This window comes from Hippichthys cyanospilos, chromosome 13 (genome assembly GCF_059441005.1).
Source record: "Hippichthys cyanospilos isolate Australia breed blue-spotted pipefish chromosome 13, RoL_Hcya_1.0, whole genome shotgun sequence".
Lineage (NCBI taxonomy): Eukaryota > Metazoa > Chordata > Actinopteri > Syngnathiformes > Syngnathidae > Hippichthys > Hippichthys cyanospilos.
In genome coordinates this window covers 9,467,063-9,485,706 of record NC_142381.1, presented here as the reverse complement: position 1 = coordinate 9,485,706, position 18,644 = coordinate 9,467,063, and the positions used below count along the sequence as shown (strand labels likewise).

At 39.2% G+C, this 18,644-nt stretch overlaps 1 protein-coding gene across 2 annotated transcripts; it reads right to left on the bottom strand.

Annotated features, from left to right (window-relative positions):
* Positions 1-2,960: 2,960 nt before the first annotated feature.
* Positions 2,961-18,644, bottom strand: fbxw11a (F-box and WD repeat domain containing 11a). 2 transcript variants are annotated; one of them, XM_088431976.1, is made up of 14 exons: positions 18,512-18,565; positions 16,312-16,416; positions 13,239-13,307; positions 12,011-12,230; positions 10,981-11,167; positions 10,712-10,802; positions 10,276-10,413; positions 9,045-9,163; positions 8,487-8,736; positions 8,119-8,237; positions 7,193-7,303; positions 7,024-7,102; positions 5,712-5,876; positions 2,961-4,140 (listed from the first exon to the last, which is right to left on the bottom strand). In XM_088431976.1, the coding sequence occupies exons 1-13, from the start codon at positions 18,548-18,550 to the stop codon at positions 5,715-5,717; spliced, it is 1,689 nt and encodes a 562-aa protein (XP_088288102.1). In that variant the 5' UTR covers positions 18,551-18,565; the 3' UTR covers positions 2,961-4,140; positions 5,712-5,714. The 2 variants fall into 2 exon arrangements, with proteins under 2 accessions (XP_088288102.1, XP_088288103.1); XM_088431977.1 differs by lacking the exon at positions 16,312-16,416 and having other exon boundaries at positions 18,512-18,644.

Here is an 18,644-nt window from a genome sequence, read left to right as displayed (position 1 = left end):
TCTTGTGTCTCTGAACTGATTTGTCCCCACATGACACCTCAAAAGGCACCGGACGTTTAATTAGGGGGGTGCTGTTGATTATTGGATGTCAAAGATCTATTTTTTACGGATGGACAGGCAGACAGACAGACAGACAGACAGATAGATAGATAGATAGATAGATAGATAGATAGATAGATAGATAGATAGATAGATAGATAGATAGATAGATAGATAGATAGATAGATAGACTTTAATTATAAATAAGTGGTAATGCAAGCAATCACATTTGGTAATAAGTACTAGGGTAATAGACTACTTTAGGTACTGCTTAACTGCTCGAGTAATCAGTTCACTAGCTCTTAAGTATTAGAAATTTACAATCTATACAAGATTGAATCCAACTATGTTCTTTAAAAACTGTTGGGTTTAAAAAAACTGAAAAACACTTAATGGCCAAAAAAGAACCGACCCAATATTTGGGTCAATTCGACCCAAAACAACTTGAAAATGTGATTGTTTGATTGTTTTGCTTGAAACAACACATAAGGTAGGGTCAAACTAACCAAAATATTAAGTCTGTCTTTTCTTGACTCATAAATGGGGTAATTTTAACTGTTTTAGAGTATGGATCAAAAAAGGCTTCAATTTTGAGTCCTAAACTATAATTATTTTGTACTAAACTACCCAATTTTTGAGGTTGTCTTACATAAAATGTCTCATTTTAGGGATGTTTTTTTTGTATTGTTTTTTTTTACAAAAGAACCCAGAAAGTTGGGCCAAATTGAGCCAGTGAATAACTGGTTTTAGCAGGTTTTCTGGGGAAAACTCACTTGTAGTATTAGTAGCACACAGTTGTCAACTTGTCAACAAAAATTTGTGACACCGTTGTCCTTCTGGTTACGGCAAAGTGAGACTTTGTTGGTTGAATGCCCTTGATGTCTAGCTCGGGATACATTCACTAGTATGCAAACAGCTAGTATGCTAATTATAATATTTTTTATGATCATTACATCCATCCAATATTAAAACCGCATGCATATGGTGTCCCACGTCAGACGTCCTCCAATTACGCTGTTTTCATCCGAGATTAACTCTGCCTCATTCGGAAACTGTTGCACAGTCACTAAAAGCTGCCTGTCGAGTTCCTCCCTGCAGTGTGAAGCACCCTGTAAGGAAAACATGCCCCATTGTGTCGGAGTTGCTTCTCTTCTCATCTATCCCCCATTACCCTCCCCTTCCTTCCATATCATAGCAGGAGGTCATTGAAGACGTGTTGCTGCCAAATGACCCAATCATGCTGGCAGACACAAACAGCTGACTCAGGGGGGAAAGGGGTCGTGCCAGAGGATTCCTATTGCAAGGCAACAGGAATCAGTGCTGAGGCGGGAGGGCAATGAGGGTGTGGGATAGACAAGAGCAAGTCAAGGGGTGCTGTTGAGGCCATTTGTTCATTTCTGGAACATTGTTCCAGTTGCACACGGGGAATGATGGAAAGATTTTGCGAAGCCAAAGCCAGGAATGGAAGGTGTATGGTAATCATGTCGAGGAAGGAATGTCAAATATGTGTGAGAGAACGGAACAGTGACCTGAAAGCTGCAGGAATTATGGGCCAAAATCCCACAGACCCAGCGGAAGCACACACGCCCATACGCGGACATCATATACCGAACACATTATACACGTAATATGTTTCCAGAATTTGAAACCTTAAGTATAAACCAAGAAACAAGAAAAACCACGCTCTGAAACAAACCCCGCCCTCTTCAATGTTCAATAGTCACTTTCCCATACAGCAGTCTTGCTTCATGCGCAGTTGTATTTATTCAAACATGCATTCTTCTCTAAGTTATACAAGATGGTGTGTGTGGCCTACTGTAACAGGTTGTTTCTGACCTCACTTTGGGAAGTAAGTAAGTTAATACTGCCACCTAGTGGACATCAGCGCGACTAGGCGCGTAACAAATGATCAGAAAAGGTCAAGTGTATCATTTGCCTGGAATTGAAAAAATATAAATGGCCTTTGAAACTAAATATACAAAATTAACGATGTAATTCTGAAAAGTAAGCTGTAATGGAGTCGATATTTTAAACAATATTCAAAACATAAACATAAAACAACATTTAAAGCATTTAACGTACAAAATAAAAACGGATAAACCAAACTTGTAACTTCTCAAGCTTTTGTATGATTTCCGGAGTAGTGCCGTTACGCTTAGGTAGTTCTGTAAAAACAAACAGACTTGTTTTCCGTGGTCAAGGGTCGCACTGCGTTGTATTTGCGATTTACAGTACAATTTGGATCCATGCATTGGCTAATATTTTGGGACAGTTTTAAGGAAATGAAATACATCTAAAAGCAGCTTTTCTTCTGCAGCCTTTGTGAGGATAAGGGTTAACCATAATGGATGGTTGGATGAATGGAACTTTTTCATTGAAATTTAATTATCACTTTCTGATGATATTTTAGGACAATGGATATGCCTGTGGTGTGTTGACAAAATAACATCTTCATAAAGCTCTCCAAACACTTTAAATAAAACACACGGCCAAATAGTTTCTCATGACTTTTCTCTTTAACTCACTCTTGTGAGTTAATGTAATATCAAAGTATGCAACAGATTTTCACTTGAAAATGAACTTTTTTTTTGGTCACAACCAAACCAGCACGATTTAGGAACTTTCCACACTAATGTAAATACTGTACTGTATGACTTAGGCAAAAAGCTCTAAAAATTGTCCATCGGTTATGAATGCTTAAATGTGGCTTACACTCATGACTTAAACCTAAAGCTTTTCACTTCATCTTCAGCACAAGTTTTAAAATCTTCAAGATGAAAAACTTATCAATTTGTCCTCAGCTAGAAAAGAAGTAACATTTTATTTAGTTCTACATGTGCAAATGGGGATGAGGCAGAAGGCAAAACCTGCCCGCACTTTTCCCCCAAACAAACACACGACATAATAGACACTCATCTGCGTTACAGTTGGCTCAACACTCACTGTCAAGTACTTTATTCACAATAAGGTCATTATCTTCTTTAAAAAATCATTTTAATATACAACACAATTTTTAACAAGACAAGTCTGTTTACAACTAAATTTGAATGAATTCCAGCTTCTCTCGTAACCAAAGCAAGCTCAAACATGGAGTGACAGGAACAGATGAATGAACGAACCATGTGAGGTTAGAAGAACGAACGACGAAAGACAGCAGAACGGGCAGAGGACTAGTATGAATTTTGTACTAAGAACCAAAACATACTGAAATAAAATTAGAAAATAACATTTATAAAAAAAAAAAAAACTGTAAGAAAATAAGAGTTAAAGAGAGGAAAAAAAAAATAGCTGAGGTGTGCCAGGACGCTGTATCCGCGGCAACCTCACATGCATGTCTGACGCCTTTGCTCTGTTCTGCCAAGTCCGCAAACGTAAGCGCACACGCGAACGTCAGCGTGTGCCGAAATAATCCAAGCTAGTGTGCATTTCTTGGGGGTTGGAGGGGTGGGAACGTGAAGCAGGAAGGGATGGGTAACGTTGAGAGAGAAACGGCGAGGAGGGAGTGAGCGGGGAGTGTGCACGGGCACGCACACCTCACCCTCACGCACTGCCTCCGTCTTTCCCATCCTTCCCTCCTTTTCCTGGAGCTGAGTAAAGAGTCTCTTTCTCCTGCGTCCCAGCTCCGGCCATCCTCTGTCCAGCCGTGCCACTCCGTGTGCATTTGCATGTATGCATATGTAATATATATAAATAGAACTATAAGCAATTCCTTATTTGTAGAGCCTCTTTCGGCAGGGCGTGGAAACTGAGCAGAAGCTTCATAAATCTTGGGGGCAGGGGGAGAGGAAACTTGTGACTTATATAACGTCTGTTAATACTGTCATTAGTTTATAAAAGATAAATTAGTAGACGGTGAGCTTCCTGGAGAAAGTGGCGTCGGTTGCCGGGCATCCTCAGTGGCTGGTAGAAAACGGGCACACGTTTCGAGGTCCGTTCGGAGTTGGGCGGAACGGACGGAAAGGAGGTGCGAGCAGGCAAGGAGGTGGACAGAGAGATGACGAAGAGGATGGAGGAGAGACGGGCTCCGTTTTATGATTGACGCACCCATCAGCTGAATCAGCCCTGGGCTCCAACGAGACAGGGTGCGGTATATGGAGCCACCTGCGGGAAAGAAAAACACGGTTATGGTCTGCTTAGTTGGACATAAACACCTGCAGAAGATTATTCCCACGTGTATGAATGGTCAGCATCTGCAAGCAAAGCAGCCACAATTTGCAGTTTTCACACACAGTGAATTGAGGAGACATTGTTGGAATTAAGTTGAGGAAGTGCTGGTTACCACAGCAAACATTTTGACCTCTGGTACAGTACCACGTGAAGAAGTGCATCCAACAGGAGAGGGGGTAGCAGAGTGATCGTTTAGTGAGGCAGAACGATAAGGCGTGCTATTAGCAATAGCACATTAGAATACCATTTAAGATCAACAAACACTAATTACCATTGCATTCACACTGATCGTATTTCTCAGAGTAAGAGTCGAGCTCTTTTTCCCTCATTTTTAACCCTCATAGTCGGCTCATAGTTGGCAGTTAGCAACAAGATTAATAACTTCCTAGTGCTCCTCTTCATATCCTTCTTGACAATCAAAATGGGCACAATTTCCGCTTGATTACAGTAACTAATTTGAGCACCTAAAACCAAGCAATGACAGGATTTATTCAGTTATAATACAGTTCTAGGGCCATTTTTGGAAGTTTAGAACTTTTTCTTTTGTTTCAGCGGTTCCATCAGCTAACATTGTCAGTAATGAGAACCTGCAAACTACTCAAATCATGTGTTCTCAAGCATACATATTGGATCATTGCAAACACGGTTCTGGAGGAGCTTTATAGGCAAATATTTTTAGTTGACCTATTTTGAAAGTAGATTTCCCAGTCTTGGTCGACATTTATTTTCATAATATCTGTTGCTCATCAAAAATGAGCAATTATGCTTGCCTTTTTGAAGCTGTGTTTTGAGAGCCAGGGCACAGAATACTGTATACCTTCCGATCTAATTTCTTTGTACTGAGTTATGTTTCGTAAGGGGTTGTATTGGTCTCAGAAAATACCTCTCAATCCTTTGAAATTTGACCTTTAAGACCACAGACAAGTCGAAGATGAATTAATAGGTCTGCTTGTTGCCACTAAGTAGCGCACTCCAATTGTCTGAATTGCTTAATGACACATTCCACACAAGTCAAGAGAATTCCTACGAATAGAATATCCTGCTATTACGCAAACGCTTAGGTATAAACGCACACGTGATGACAGAAAGTCACCTGACATCTCGACAGATGTGGCAACATTCCCTTATTGCGCTTGATTTCTAGCAGTGAGCACAGATGGAAAAATCTGTTCACACCCAAGAGGGCCAGATGTGCGGCGAGGGGAGCGCGCACCGTGGAATACTTCATTGACAGGCACAATTGTATGGAAACATGGAACATTTGAGACACTTGAAAGGAATGAGCATTTAAGTTGGCAGTAATTCTACAGAACTAAAAAAAAAAAAAATCATATTACTAGAACTCGTGCGGAGAGCTTTTCAAAGGCCAAATTCCTAAAGCTGAGCACACAGTGTGAAGGCCCGTTTATGCATTTTTTTGTCAAATCAGCATAAAGCACATCTTGAAGACACAGACTGGAGCTGGAATGTGACCCGACTGAGTAATTCATGTTGTGCTTGCCCACCTGCTATCTAGAAATGTAGGTGTAGGTGCGGGAGGGAGACCGTCCCTCTGACTGGCCATTGGTCGCGACGTTCAAAAAGTCCCAGATCAGGATGGTGTCGTCGTGAGAGCTGCTGATGATTTGGAACTCATCGAACTGAAGACGGAACACACGACCAGAATGCTCCTACAAATAAAAAATAGAAGTGCTCTTGTAAAAAAACTGTCATGAAATGTTAGTGTTATGTTAATGTTATCACAAGCCATGTGTGTGATAATAGTTTTTTTTAATACTTTTTTCAACATTAAAACAAACAACAAACAAAAAATCAGTATTTGTCACAGCAAAAGCATGTTTATCATCAATTTTAGAAGACCTCTCTGGACATTTTTTTTCATCTTCCCCCAATGACAATCAATGGGCACCAATTAACCATGGATTTTGGCCTAATATTTGAGTGAAACAAGTTTGAAAACTTATTACAAATAATAATAAAATACAAACTTAGTGCAACATAAATCAAGCTTAAATGTTCAAATGTGACACATATTCAATTACTAGTAACACATGACAAGAAATGATATAACTTAAATTGAACCCAATGAATTCTGTGATTTTTTTTTTTTAAACAATAAATTCACGGTTAACCCTTGTTGTTCACATAAAAAGTGAAAATCTGCATATAATTGACCCTTATTTAAATGCACTGGGAGGAAATAAATTCTATCTTATTGATTATGACTTTTAAAATGAATCAACTGATTAATTAGTAAGTAGATTTTTTTTTCTGGGAAAAAAAATCTGTAATAATTAGCGTCCTAAAAATAAAACATGGTAGGACTTATGTTACAATTACCTGTCATTGAGGTTTTGTGGGATGTAGGGGGATTTCGTGTATCTAAAATACTAGTGGTAATCGTACTGGGATTGGTCTGAAAAAAGCAGTATCAACAATCTCTACTATAAACATGAGATGGCAGTTTTGTCAAAATAATTTTTGTTACTTTTGTTATTTTGTCAGAAGTATAACTTGATTTTTGAGGTTTTTACTTATACACAATAAACATACTGTACACAAAAGATGATTTCACAAAGGAAATATCAACGAACCTTCCGCCCAGTATGTCTTTCCCCCACTGATAATGTAGAGCAGGGGTGCTCAATAAAACTCAGCTCATTTGCAGTGATATCACTAAGCAAAGAGTAAAATGACCCGGACAGGAGAGACACATTTACCAAACAGTAACTAATAGGTATGGACCAGAAATGCTATTAAACACAGTAAACAGGGAGCATGTGCTGCCTGCCCATCGTCTCAGGTGTCAACACTCACCACAAGAGTGCGCAGGCATAGTGTGCTTGCAGGGGCTCGTGGGTCCAAGGCAGCTTGCAAGTCCCACACTTTGATTTTACTGCAGAGTGTAACGTATCACAACATAAGGCATTAATAAAGGGGTCGACATAAGAAAGAAGAGTGCTTGGTGATGTGGATGGAGTCTTACCCATCATAAGCGCCACTGACAATCCTCTTGTTATCAAAGCGGATGCAACGCACCAGTTCTTCATGACCCTCCAAAACTCGCAAACATGCCCCACACTCAATGTCCCATAACCTACAACAGGGAATAGACACTTTTAAAACGCAAAATAGGATAACACTACCACAGTTTTAAAGTGGAATGGGTTCTGCTGGATGCTGACAATAAGAAAAATTACCCCAGAAATGTGAATTAATTTTTGGAGTCAGGTGCCAAATTTATAACTAGCATTTGTGAACTACTGATTGTGAGTTGGAAGGCCAGTGGGGAATTATTTTGTAATATTGACACTGTTTTGCATTTTTAGGAGGTCGTCTTGTTTTGTTTTGTTTTTTTAATACAAACAACGATTAATTCAGCTTGATTACAATACACTATATCTTATCTATTATAGATGTCTTGTAAGCATTCATCATTGGAACTGTCACACAAATGTGGTATTAACAAACCACTATAATGTCTATCAGTAAGAAGTCAAACAAACTAAAGTGCAGATTATGACAAATATATTTAAACCACAGCACAATTAGGAAATAGCGTTCAGCCATAGTTATTAGTTACTTTTTTTGAAATAATGAAGCTTAAGTATGCACACATGATTAAAAGAGTAAAGATGACATGACTTTAAGATGCTTCAATAATTGGTGATTAAATTGTCACAATTTTAATTTCAATCGAAGGGAATGGAGATGAAGGCATATTTGCAGCCCTGGCTTGCATGTTAGCATAATAGATCAGGATTATATTTGTCCCTGTGTGTTGCACAAAACCTTCGAGTGAATGTTTAACTACAAGGCACATTGTTCACATGATATGCAGGTTTTAAGCGAACATATCATCACATCACATAAACCTTTATGTATAAACGTTGTCTGACGTGTCAAATGTACCTAATTGTGTTATCAGATGAGCCGCTGACAACTAGTCGATCTCGGTACTGTAGACAGGCAATGCCTCGCTTGTGACCGTTTAGAGTTCGGACAAATTCACAGGTGCTGGTGCTCCATACCTGTGCAAGTAAAAAGACATCAATTAAAAAAAATGATTAGCATGGATGACATGCTTTAGTGAAGCAGTTACAAAAATGTTGTGAATGTATTTCAGGTTTGACTTTTAATGGAGTCATGTCAAGAAAGCGTTGACAGAAGGATGCTAAAAAGGATGTCTACAGTCGTGTTATTAGGAAAATAGCATTTCATTAACCCTGCCCTGAGGCAATAATACTCTAAATGAAAAATCCTTATATTCAAACCATTACCTTGATGGTGCGGTCCCCTGAGGCTGACACAATATATTTGTCGTCAAAGTCGACCACGTTGACAGCCGCCCGGTGTCCCACGAGGACGCGCCGTAAACTAATGTCAGTTGGCGAGGCCATGTCCCACACAGCGATTGAGCGGTCCTTGGAACACGTGACCATGAGGCCGTTGGCGAAGCGTAAATGAAGCACGGCCTCGTTGTGGTGGATCAACGTGTTTAGTACCTCGCCCGTCGTCACTTCCCACACCCTGCAGAAGAAGGGAGCCCATTGTGAAACGGAAGCAAAAAGAAGGGGGAAGAGATGGCGACGACAGGAGGAATGGAGGTTTAACAGAGCAATTGGCCAGGAAAAAGGAAAGAATACACACGAGGTTGGGCAAGAAATTGAATTAATTAATGTTTTGTCTGCATATATTGCAACACAATTTGTTTAAGTAATTGTTCTATTATTTTTATATGTAAGGGTTCTAACACACCCTCTGGACTACTTGGAGAATTATTTGTATCTTCCAAATGCCGCGATTCTATACATAATGTAACTGGTTAAGTTTAATACCTAACAGTTGAGTCAGATGACCCAGTGACGATGACCCTCTCATCATACTGGAGGCACAACACTGAACCTGTGTGACCAGTCAGAATCTTCAGACACTCCAGCGACTGTTTATCCCATATCTGCAGGTAGAAATAACACACAAGAACATACAAAACACAGAATAAATTTTGTGATTTAAGAATGAGTGCCGATTTAGGTCATGCAAAGAAAGGCCATTTGTCATTGTGATGCTCATGTTCTGTTCACGCCCCATTTCCCCACTGCTGATGCGAGCAGGACATGTGCGCTTGGAGAATAATTTAGAGCGCCCCTGGGTGCGCGCCAGCCTCCCGCAGAACAATAAGATGACAAATCCGCTTCTATCCCACCAATGCTCTCCTGCTCTTCATCACCTTCTCTTCCTCTGCTCAAAGGCCAGACAGATAAGTGGGACACACAACCTCATGGAGTTGAGCACTTTTAGCCTATAACTCGCTTGTTTGTTTTCTCAGTGTCTGCAGGTTTAGGCAAAAAGGTAGGAAGACGATGACTATGCAGATTGAGTAAAATTAAGTTAGTAAGTTCTTAAAAATGAAGATGTAGCAGAAAATAACCACATAAACATACATTGACCTTATTTGGGAGAGAAGCAAGATGTTGAACGTATTAAAAATGTTCCACTCCAATGGACCAAGCTTCTCAACTTTGAAACAAACACAGCAAAAAAAAAAAAAAAAAAAAGTAGCTCACTAGGTGCCATTTAAGTAGAATCGCAGTAGAATAACCCATCACAGTGAATATTTGCATTTGCAGATTCATTTGGTGGAACCTGATAATTCTTTGAAAGTCTTGTCTAGCTGGCCGGTCATAAAAATAATAACACTTTGGAGCCATCTGGTGGAATAGTGTGTCTTTTGAGGTTGATTTTTTTTTTTCTTTTTGCATCTAAGATTTCCCAAACCATCCCATTGTAAGTGAGAACATGCTTTTATTTCTCCACTGATGCATCCACTAATAACAGTTGATATCATACTAAGTATAAATGTCAAAAGTTGAGTTTCATGACAACAGGTTTGCTTTTGAACAGGTATTCTTTTTTTTTTAACCATTGTGTGTTGTGAATCAGGTCGTGCTTCCGTTTAGTTTAGGCTAGTATGTTAGCCAACACGACTGGAGGATTAACAGAATCCTGCAGAATAAACAGCAGAGCAGTATCAAATAATGTAAATGTCATATAAGGTTACGCACTAACCTTGATGGAATTGTCCCTAAGGCCACTGATGATCTTGTCGTCATCGTACTGGAGACAATAAACCCCTTTACTATTTTCTGAGCGGCATTGAATCCTTTGCAAATTATGTCTGCCACACCGCCAGTTAGCCTCAATTGTCTGGAGGAAAAAGAAAGCAATGAGACATTAATCAAGTATAAAAGTGGGACAACAACAAGCAAAACTGACAAGGCAGCTCAATTGGTTAGTGCATGAAGAAAGTTACCATAAAATAATGTGGTTTATCAGGAAACAAAAAATATAAAGCTCTTTGGAAAAGAGAAGGACATGCTAACTTGGGAACTGAAAATCAGCTAATGGTCAAATGAAAAGCTTGGATAAAGGGAGGAATTTTTATCAACTCTATTATATATAATTGGGTCTATATGTAATGTAATTTGCATTTGAAGTCACTCACCTCTATGTCTTGGATGATTTTAGGATAAAGGGAGTGATAGTAAGAGTTGGGCGGGACTTCGGATGTGCGATTTTTGAACAGGTATTTCTCCCTAGGAGAAAAACAGACATTAGTTATCGAATGTTTTCTATTAAGTTCTTATCATATAATAACAGTAATATAGTCAACTCCTCTATTAATATGAATTACAAAAGCTACAAGACAAGCTGATTTTATATAATGCACATTCATAAAAGTGGACAATATTACATGAGGGCTATTATTCTCACCACTGATGTCTTTCGGACAGTCCTTTCCATAGTGGATCAGTTCGGACCATGCGCTCTATGAGCTTCTTCCACAGCATACCTTCAGAGATGACCCGCTGCCATTCTTTACATACCAGCTCTGCTGCACATAGCGAACGTGCATCCAGGAAAGACAAGATGTTTTCTGCTATGTGATCTAAGCCTTGGGCTGAAAAAGATGGGAGAGAGAGAGAGCGAGATGAAGCAAAGTGGGTGAGATTTTTTATTTCAACTTGCATTGGCTGGCTGATATGGTGAATATACGCTGAATATTTTTAATCACTTGGTTGTCTTTTTGTTTTTTTTTTGTCCTTGAAAACATCTTCACATATGAAAAATGGCAAGTAGCAGTAAAATGTCCTGGATTTATTTAAAATAGAGCGAATGTGTGTTTTTTTCACGTGCACTGCAAACTTAATTTTGTGAGCTCGATTCTTTGTAGCATTACTGTGAAATATGGATAAAACACTAGCAGGGGAGATAACAAAACATGACCAACTTTGGTAATGCAATCCCAATATGCTTAAGAGCTTCAGACATTGCTCATGACCTCACTGTCTGAGGTGAAAACATGTCAGAAAGTAGAAGAAAATTTGATCGAGTAAGACATGTCTTTTGAGCTGCAGAAACAGGTGAATTTTGCATAGAAAAATGTTTTTGTCAGTTATCGTCATGGCGAAGCAGGATGTTTTTGGTATCAGAGAAAAAAGTATTCCTAATAATTCCAAGTAATTTTGGATTTGTGATTGATGTGTAATTTTGAATTAGGAGCTCAAGAAATAAGGCAGAATTTATTCTATTTTAGTTTAAATTCAATATTTAACATATAAAAAGAGCTCAACACGACTATAAAAATACACTGATCAATTTGGGGATTTAAAACATACACTTTACAAAAGAAAAAAGAAAAAACGCTACTCAAATGCAGGTTTTTCATTGAACCTACTAACCAGTAAGTACCACACATTTGCAGTTTGCTGACTGTACAGGACAATGGCATTGGTTCCCATACCTGGCAGCGCTGTGATGAAGTCTCTTTGTAGCATGGGTTTGAGGTAGGAGTTGATGTGGCCGTGCTGATAGTGGCACATTCGGGAGATCAGACGCTCGACAAACTCCACCTGGTCAGCCTCTGACCACTGGTCGAACAGGGCAATGCAGTGTTCCTTTTCTTTCTCGTAGTTCCCTTCTGATGGGCGCTTGCGGGACCCCACAACAGGACCGTTACTAAGCTGTGAAGAGAAGTAGACATTTGAATGTCCAACACTACCAGTTCAAAACAGCATACAACTCACAAACAAACTGTTCAAAATAAAATCAAGGGGCACAGTGGTAAATACAATATCTCAATTACTCCCTTCCCCTTTTCCCCAAAATGGCAGCTGTCTTCCAAGAGATTTCCTGTTTTTTGTTTTTGTCATTTTGTTTTGTCATATGGTGTTTGTTGTCCACGTTTTGGCCGTGACATTCATCAAAGGAGATAAATCTGTGCTTGATTGTTGTGCCTTCTTGGCAGCATGTGTGGACCAGCACTGATTTTGATGGGAGGAATATCGGCACAATTCGACTGTCAACACTTGATGGCTCTGGGATGCTTGTGCTTTTTCTGCCTTAGATTTCTTTATTTGGGACGGCTGTAGCTCAGGCGGTAGAGCAGATCGTCCAGTAAGCAAAGGGTTCGCTTATCGACACACTCTGTTGGAGTCATGTGTCGTTGTATCCTTGGGCAAGACACTTCATTTACCTTGCCTGCAGTTGATGGTCAGAGCTGCCATAGGCGCAATATGGCAGTCACACATATTTTACCACCACTGGTGTATGAATCTTTGAGTGAATGAATAATGTACACTGTGTAAAGCATTTTTGAGTATCCAGAAAAGAGCTACATTAAAGTGATGCATTATTATTATTGTTATTATCATTATTATTATTATATCATGGATCATTTGCTGTAATGCAAGGTTTTCCCTATACTTATTTTTCTATGACAACTGTTACTATAAAGGCACGAGCCAGGAGGAAATTGTGAAAAACAGACAATGTTTAAGTTCTGAATCATTTAACAGTGAATTAAAAAAAAAAAAAAAAAACTACTGTGCATTTTTAAAAGTGCCCTTTTAAAAAAAACAACTCACACAACTAGATGTCTGCGGAAAACGCCATTAGCTAATATATTAATACAGGGTACCACTGTATTGCCAATCCTTCCCGCGTAGAAGGACAGACACAAAGAAAGGCACCTTGAGAACTGTGTTCTTCTTTGGCGACAGGTCATCCACTAAATTCTGTGACTCCATCCCCGATGTATTCTGTTCAAAAGAAAAAAAAAAATAGATCAAATGCACTGGTAAGTATGGTATTTTGCTAAAAGCACTGTTTTGAGCCGTGTGGTTAGAGCTGGACAAAGAAGTGCCACGAAAACAGCCAAGAAAGGGTAACTAATCATCATGACTTGTGTGCAGAGTACTGTATGCATAAATACACACACACTCACTCATGCACACACACACGCCATAGAGAACCTGATCACCACAAAAAAATTCTTGATAGGATGTCATATACGAAGAAACAACAGTAAATTAAATACTATGTTGGTTGCTTCCAGCTTCAGCATTTTATAAATTCAAATAATTGCTTTGTTCATCAGAAAAAGAATAAATAATAATAATAATAATAATAATAATAATAATAATAATCGACACTGAGCACAATTAGGTCTTGTGTAGTGTGTTTAGTTCAACTGAAGACAGCAAATATAAAATAAAAGAATACCAAAAATGAGGGCGTGATCTATACTCAATTAATTTGTTGTCACCATGTTTATATGATGAATTAGTAGTGGTTCATTTAAAGGGGCACTATGCAAGATTTGACAGTTTTTCATTTAGGACAGCAGGAGGGGCTGCATTTACCATTGTCCATAACTGTAACAAACAGGGCAGCCTCTGCAGACGTGCCCCCCCCCCCCCCCATGTAATATAATTTAATGAAAACTAGACCTATGATTATATATAAAACATACTGCTGGTCGTTAAAAACACATTTATTTACACGTTTTTGACATTTATAATCATTTATTTTAGTCCGTTTTAATGAAAAACGGTCTAAATCTTACACAATGTCCCTTTAAAAGCAACTTTCTAATATTAAGAACCCGAATACAACGGTTAACTTCAACAAGCTTTTTTTGTTTTGTTTTGTTTTGTTTTAAATTTTCTGCTCTATAAGTTTATATAGCATTTGTTAAATCCTTCAAAGTTCAAATAAGTTTTTAAAAATGTGGCCCATATTCATAACGGTTTACCAAAATACAAACAAGCATAAATGAATGAATGTAAATTTTCCGGATTGTATTGTACTTACAAATTTTACAATGTCAAGTTTTAAAACGGAACAAATAAAGAATTCAGAAACGTACTTGAGCAAATAAGTTTTGAAGTGCCATTACTAACCTGTGAAAATAGCAAACTGATTTTCATGCTTTTGAAATGGGGGAGAACAATTGATAGATCTCATTTTGTATTTTTTGATGATGTTTGTTGGACACTTTGTTTGCGATAGTGTGATGATGTGATTAGATTGGCGATAGAGATTACTGGATTCTCTCCTGGCAACAATTCAGTAAACAAACTACTAAATGGAAGGTTACAGAAAAAGAGGTTTCCTATTTTTCGCTATGAATGATATTAGACCCATTTGGATCAACACAAAAAGTAGCAGAGTAGTATTATAACTAAATTTCAATCAACCTCTTCATACCTATACGCCATTCAATTGCATGCTTTGATTATTGCATGAATGAATAAGTTTTGTGATTCAACCACGCTTGCTTCGGTTTTTTTTTCAAATCTCACTTCTTACTCGCTTTCCTCACCCTCAATTCATTAATTAAATTACAATCATAGTCAGAAATCAAATATCAACTTATGTATTAACAAAACAGAAAGGTTAATACAATTATTTTTATAAGATATTACCTGATGAGAGAAATGCTTACCAATACTACACTGTAGCCAACCCTGTTGTTAAAGGGATCGTTGCTAGACTTTTATATAAGATCCAACTGCCTGTGAGTCTATGAGAGTGTGATCTGCAATTCTAGGTATAAGAGGTGCTTGCTGTGTCTGCAGGACGAAGACTTGACCATAATACAAGTTGCTAGTTGTTATATTCGAGGATAGTCTTGCATATTTTGCAAGTGACCGTGCTACAACTCTAATTTTAGTGGAATATTTCCACACGCTTAAGGCAGGACTGCTGGGTTTCCGTGTCGATTGACCCCCTGTTGATTTCAAAGAGGTTTCCATGTTGTTCATGCCAAAGAACATGATTGATGATTAACAACTTCAAGCTATAAACATCGTTGCACAATTTTAAAGCAGAAACATTCATTAATCGGTTCATCCCTAGAATTTGTTGTTTTTAAATATGATTTTTAAAGGGAACAGAGTATATACTGTATGTCTGAATGTTAGGAACTTCTGATAGTCATATTGAAAAAAAATGCTTGCTGGTAAACTGGATCATGGTGAACCTTCTGATTTCATCCAAGTTGTATTCTCCATTTTGCCTCAACTGCTCAAAAATTCAACTAATCAACAATCAATTCCACACAATCAACATAGACGTTACTAATTGATGAGTGTGTCTGTTCCCAAAGAAACCTGAGCAAATAAATGAATAACTTAAAATAAACTGTGGTCACCAAAATGGCACCCATAAAAAGAAAAACGCCCTGTCCAAAAACCCGAGTGGAGGCCTTAATAAGCCAAGATGGGCTTGCTGGTGTTGATGATCATGCAGAGCAGAAGATAGGGAAAGAAAAGACAAAGTTTGACCAGGCAAGCAGGCAAGCAAGCATATAGTGGTCTCTCAGTGCTTGGTGGAAGACCCTCCCCAACTCAGCCCTCACAACTCCAGGCAGAAGAATGAAGATGGTCAAGTCTTTTCACGCTAGTGTGCAGTAAGCAAATGACCAATTGTGGAAAGCTTGATGCTAACTGTCTTGATTACAGAGTACAGGGGCTGTGACCAGTAATGTCTGACTATAAATTGGGTCAATTACGGTTTAGGATGTGCTAACTCAAGTTTTAGGTAGTGAGGGGCTAGGAACACACCGGGGAGGGACCTGAGAGCAGTGTGCTTCAAATGTGGAGGAAAGTACAACATTAGGTAAGGAGGTTGGCAGGTGAGATGAGGGTTTACATGGATGCTTGAGATATTATGTTGAAAGAAAAGTAAAAAGAGATGGCAGGGGGAGGGTGGGCTTTAGGTAGAGGAGGAGCAGCAGATTTAAGAGGAGAGAGGCAGAACCTGGTTGTGAGCCCGGGTGGAGGGGATGCTCTGCAGGCACCTGAGTGCACACAAACTCTCAGCCACCGAGGAGCAGCCCAGCCAGAGAGAGCGAGGCACAGAGCACTGTGTGAGAGAGAGAGAGGGAGGGGAGGGAGGAGGAGACCCAAGTGGACAGGGTGAGGGAGGAAGAGCAAGAGAGAAATAGATGTGAAGTAAAGGAAAAGAGAAGGGAGGAAGTGATGTCGAGGGAAAATGGAAGAAGGAAACCGAGGAGGTGAATGAATGAATGGATGGTTCAATCAATTGACACATGGAATTGGTGTCGACGAATCAAAATACAATAAAAATGAAATAAGAAATAAATGGTGTTTAGTAGGGAATCGGGAGGTTGTGTGTCCATCAAAGGTGAAGAGAAGGGTAGGGAGGGAATTGGGGGAAATAGTGAGGAGGGGAAAACCAGTATTAGAGCTACACACACATTGCACAGTGAGCACAAACACACACATTCATTCAAACACACAGTAATGACAGATACTCACAAAAGCAATATTAGATGTGAATTAGGAGTGAGCGTAGACAGGACAGGGAGGGGCATTATGGTTAGCTGGTCAATTACTTTTATTTGAACCCGTCAACTGAGCTATCATGAGCGGATACTGAATAATGCTGGAAAACAAATTAATTATACTGAAAGAAAATAAAAACATAACACCTAATACTAAACAACTACCAGCGTGCTGCTCAATTGAAAATATGTAATACAGAACAATAGTCCAAATGCAAAATGTAGCCAGGTTCGACTACAGCTTGAACAGCTGTATTTTTAAACATAACTTTTTTTTAAGTCACAACACTTCTATCCAATACATGTCTTAAACTATACTTTTTAAGATTCTAAATAGCATACAAGTTCAGTATCACATTTTACAGGATTTAGACTAGTCCAACAATAAAAATATGCAGGCCAGGATTCTCTTTTATCAATACTAATTAATATTTTCTCTTAGGTTGAACGCTAAGCTACTCACCAACATTATGTATGAATAGAGGGAGATCTACTCACGGTCATTAGTAATAAATCGTCATATCAGATACATCATTCCGTTATTTGTGCATTGACAGGGATATTGTAAAAATGCTGTCACTTTCGGTTATGATGACTGACTGGAACCTCCAGATCAACTGTTTGAGTCCAAACTATCAGCTCGGCGTAGCTACTAAAACAAACCAAAGTGAAACAAAAGGAATCTACATATACTGATTACGTAATCATAATTAAAAAGCGGTCTTATAATTTCTGAAACGCTTCAGTTCAATGAGTACAACTGTAGCAATAGCTTTTGTTAAGCTAACCATACCTTAGCCGCCTAGCTTTTGAAGATAGCCAATCGTCTGGCATAAACAGTAATATACGAGCTAAATAAATAGCAGATAAGCCGCATAAGTGATAAACCGTATTTAGAATAGCGGTTTATTGTCTATGTTTAGGAAGCCAAACAGCCACTCCTGTCTCAACTAAATATCTATTTTGATATGGAAAGGAATGTCAAGTATACCTTAGCGAGCTAGCTACATGGCAACTTGCTGCCCTGCTAACCGTAATGCTAGATGAATGAAAAAGCAGTGCACTTCCTTCTACGCACTTCAAAAATATAAACTTGCCATGCTTGTCTTTAGTGTCATTTTAGTAATATCCCCACAAGCCTCGGAAACTAGCGGACATGTCCGTGGATATATTGCCGTGAGGGCTTGCAACACACAAGAAATGTGTAAACATAAGCGTACATTTTAGTGGTTCGCCGTTCCCTAGCCAATGCTAGCTGGATGGCTAATACACAGACAGGGCCCAGTTAAAGTGGCGCAGCGTCACCGCAGTGAACACTACCCCGAGAAACCTCAGCTGTCTTCGGCCGACGGCAGCGCGGATCCGTCGTAGACATCGCGGAGTTCCAGCGGTAAACGAAACGATATGCGGTTCACAACCACCCGACGACAACAAGTAGAAATTACATAAATTATGACATGTGTTTCCTGCAATACCCCTATAAATGTATCGCTAATTTCAGGCCCTCCCTTAGATTCCCGGTCCCCACTTTTCTCCTCCACCTCTCCAGACAAACCGCTTCGGTTTGTTCTTTTCAAATCAAAGGGCAATGCTTCCCCCATACGACTCGGACACCACCCCGTGCCCGTCGTGTCTCTCTGAAACACATCTTACCATCAGATCCAACGTTTTGTCCTCCATCTCCGGCTCCATATTGACGATCCCCCCCGAAACTCGCTCTGAAAATGGAAACCCAGCCCTGCGTCGGCGGCCCGCAAATGCAGAGACGTCATTCGCTTTGCTCAAG

Coding starts and splice junctions, on each gene's coding strand:
- fbxw11a (XM_088431976.1), bottom strand. CDS start 18,550: ATGGAGCCGGAGATGGAGGACAAAACGTTGGATCTGATG. Junction 7,304..8,118: donor TCATCTGATAACACAATTAG/GTACATTTGACA, acceptor TCCCTGTTGTAG/GTTATGGGACATTGAGTGTG. Junction 7,103..7,192: donor GTCAGTGGCGCTTATGATGG/GTAAGACTCCAT, acceptor TACACTCTGCAG/TAAAATCAAAGTGTGGGACT.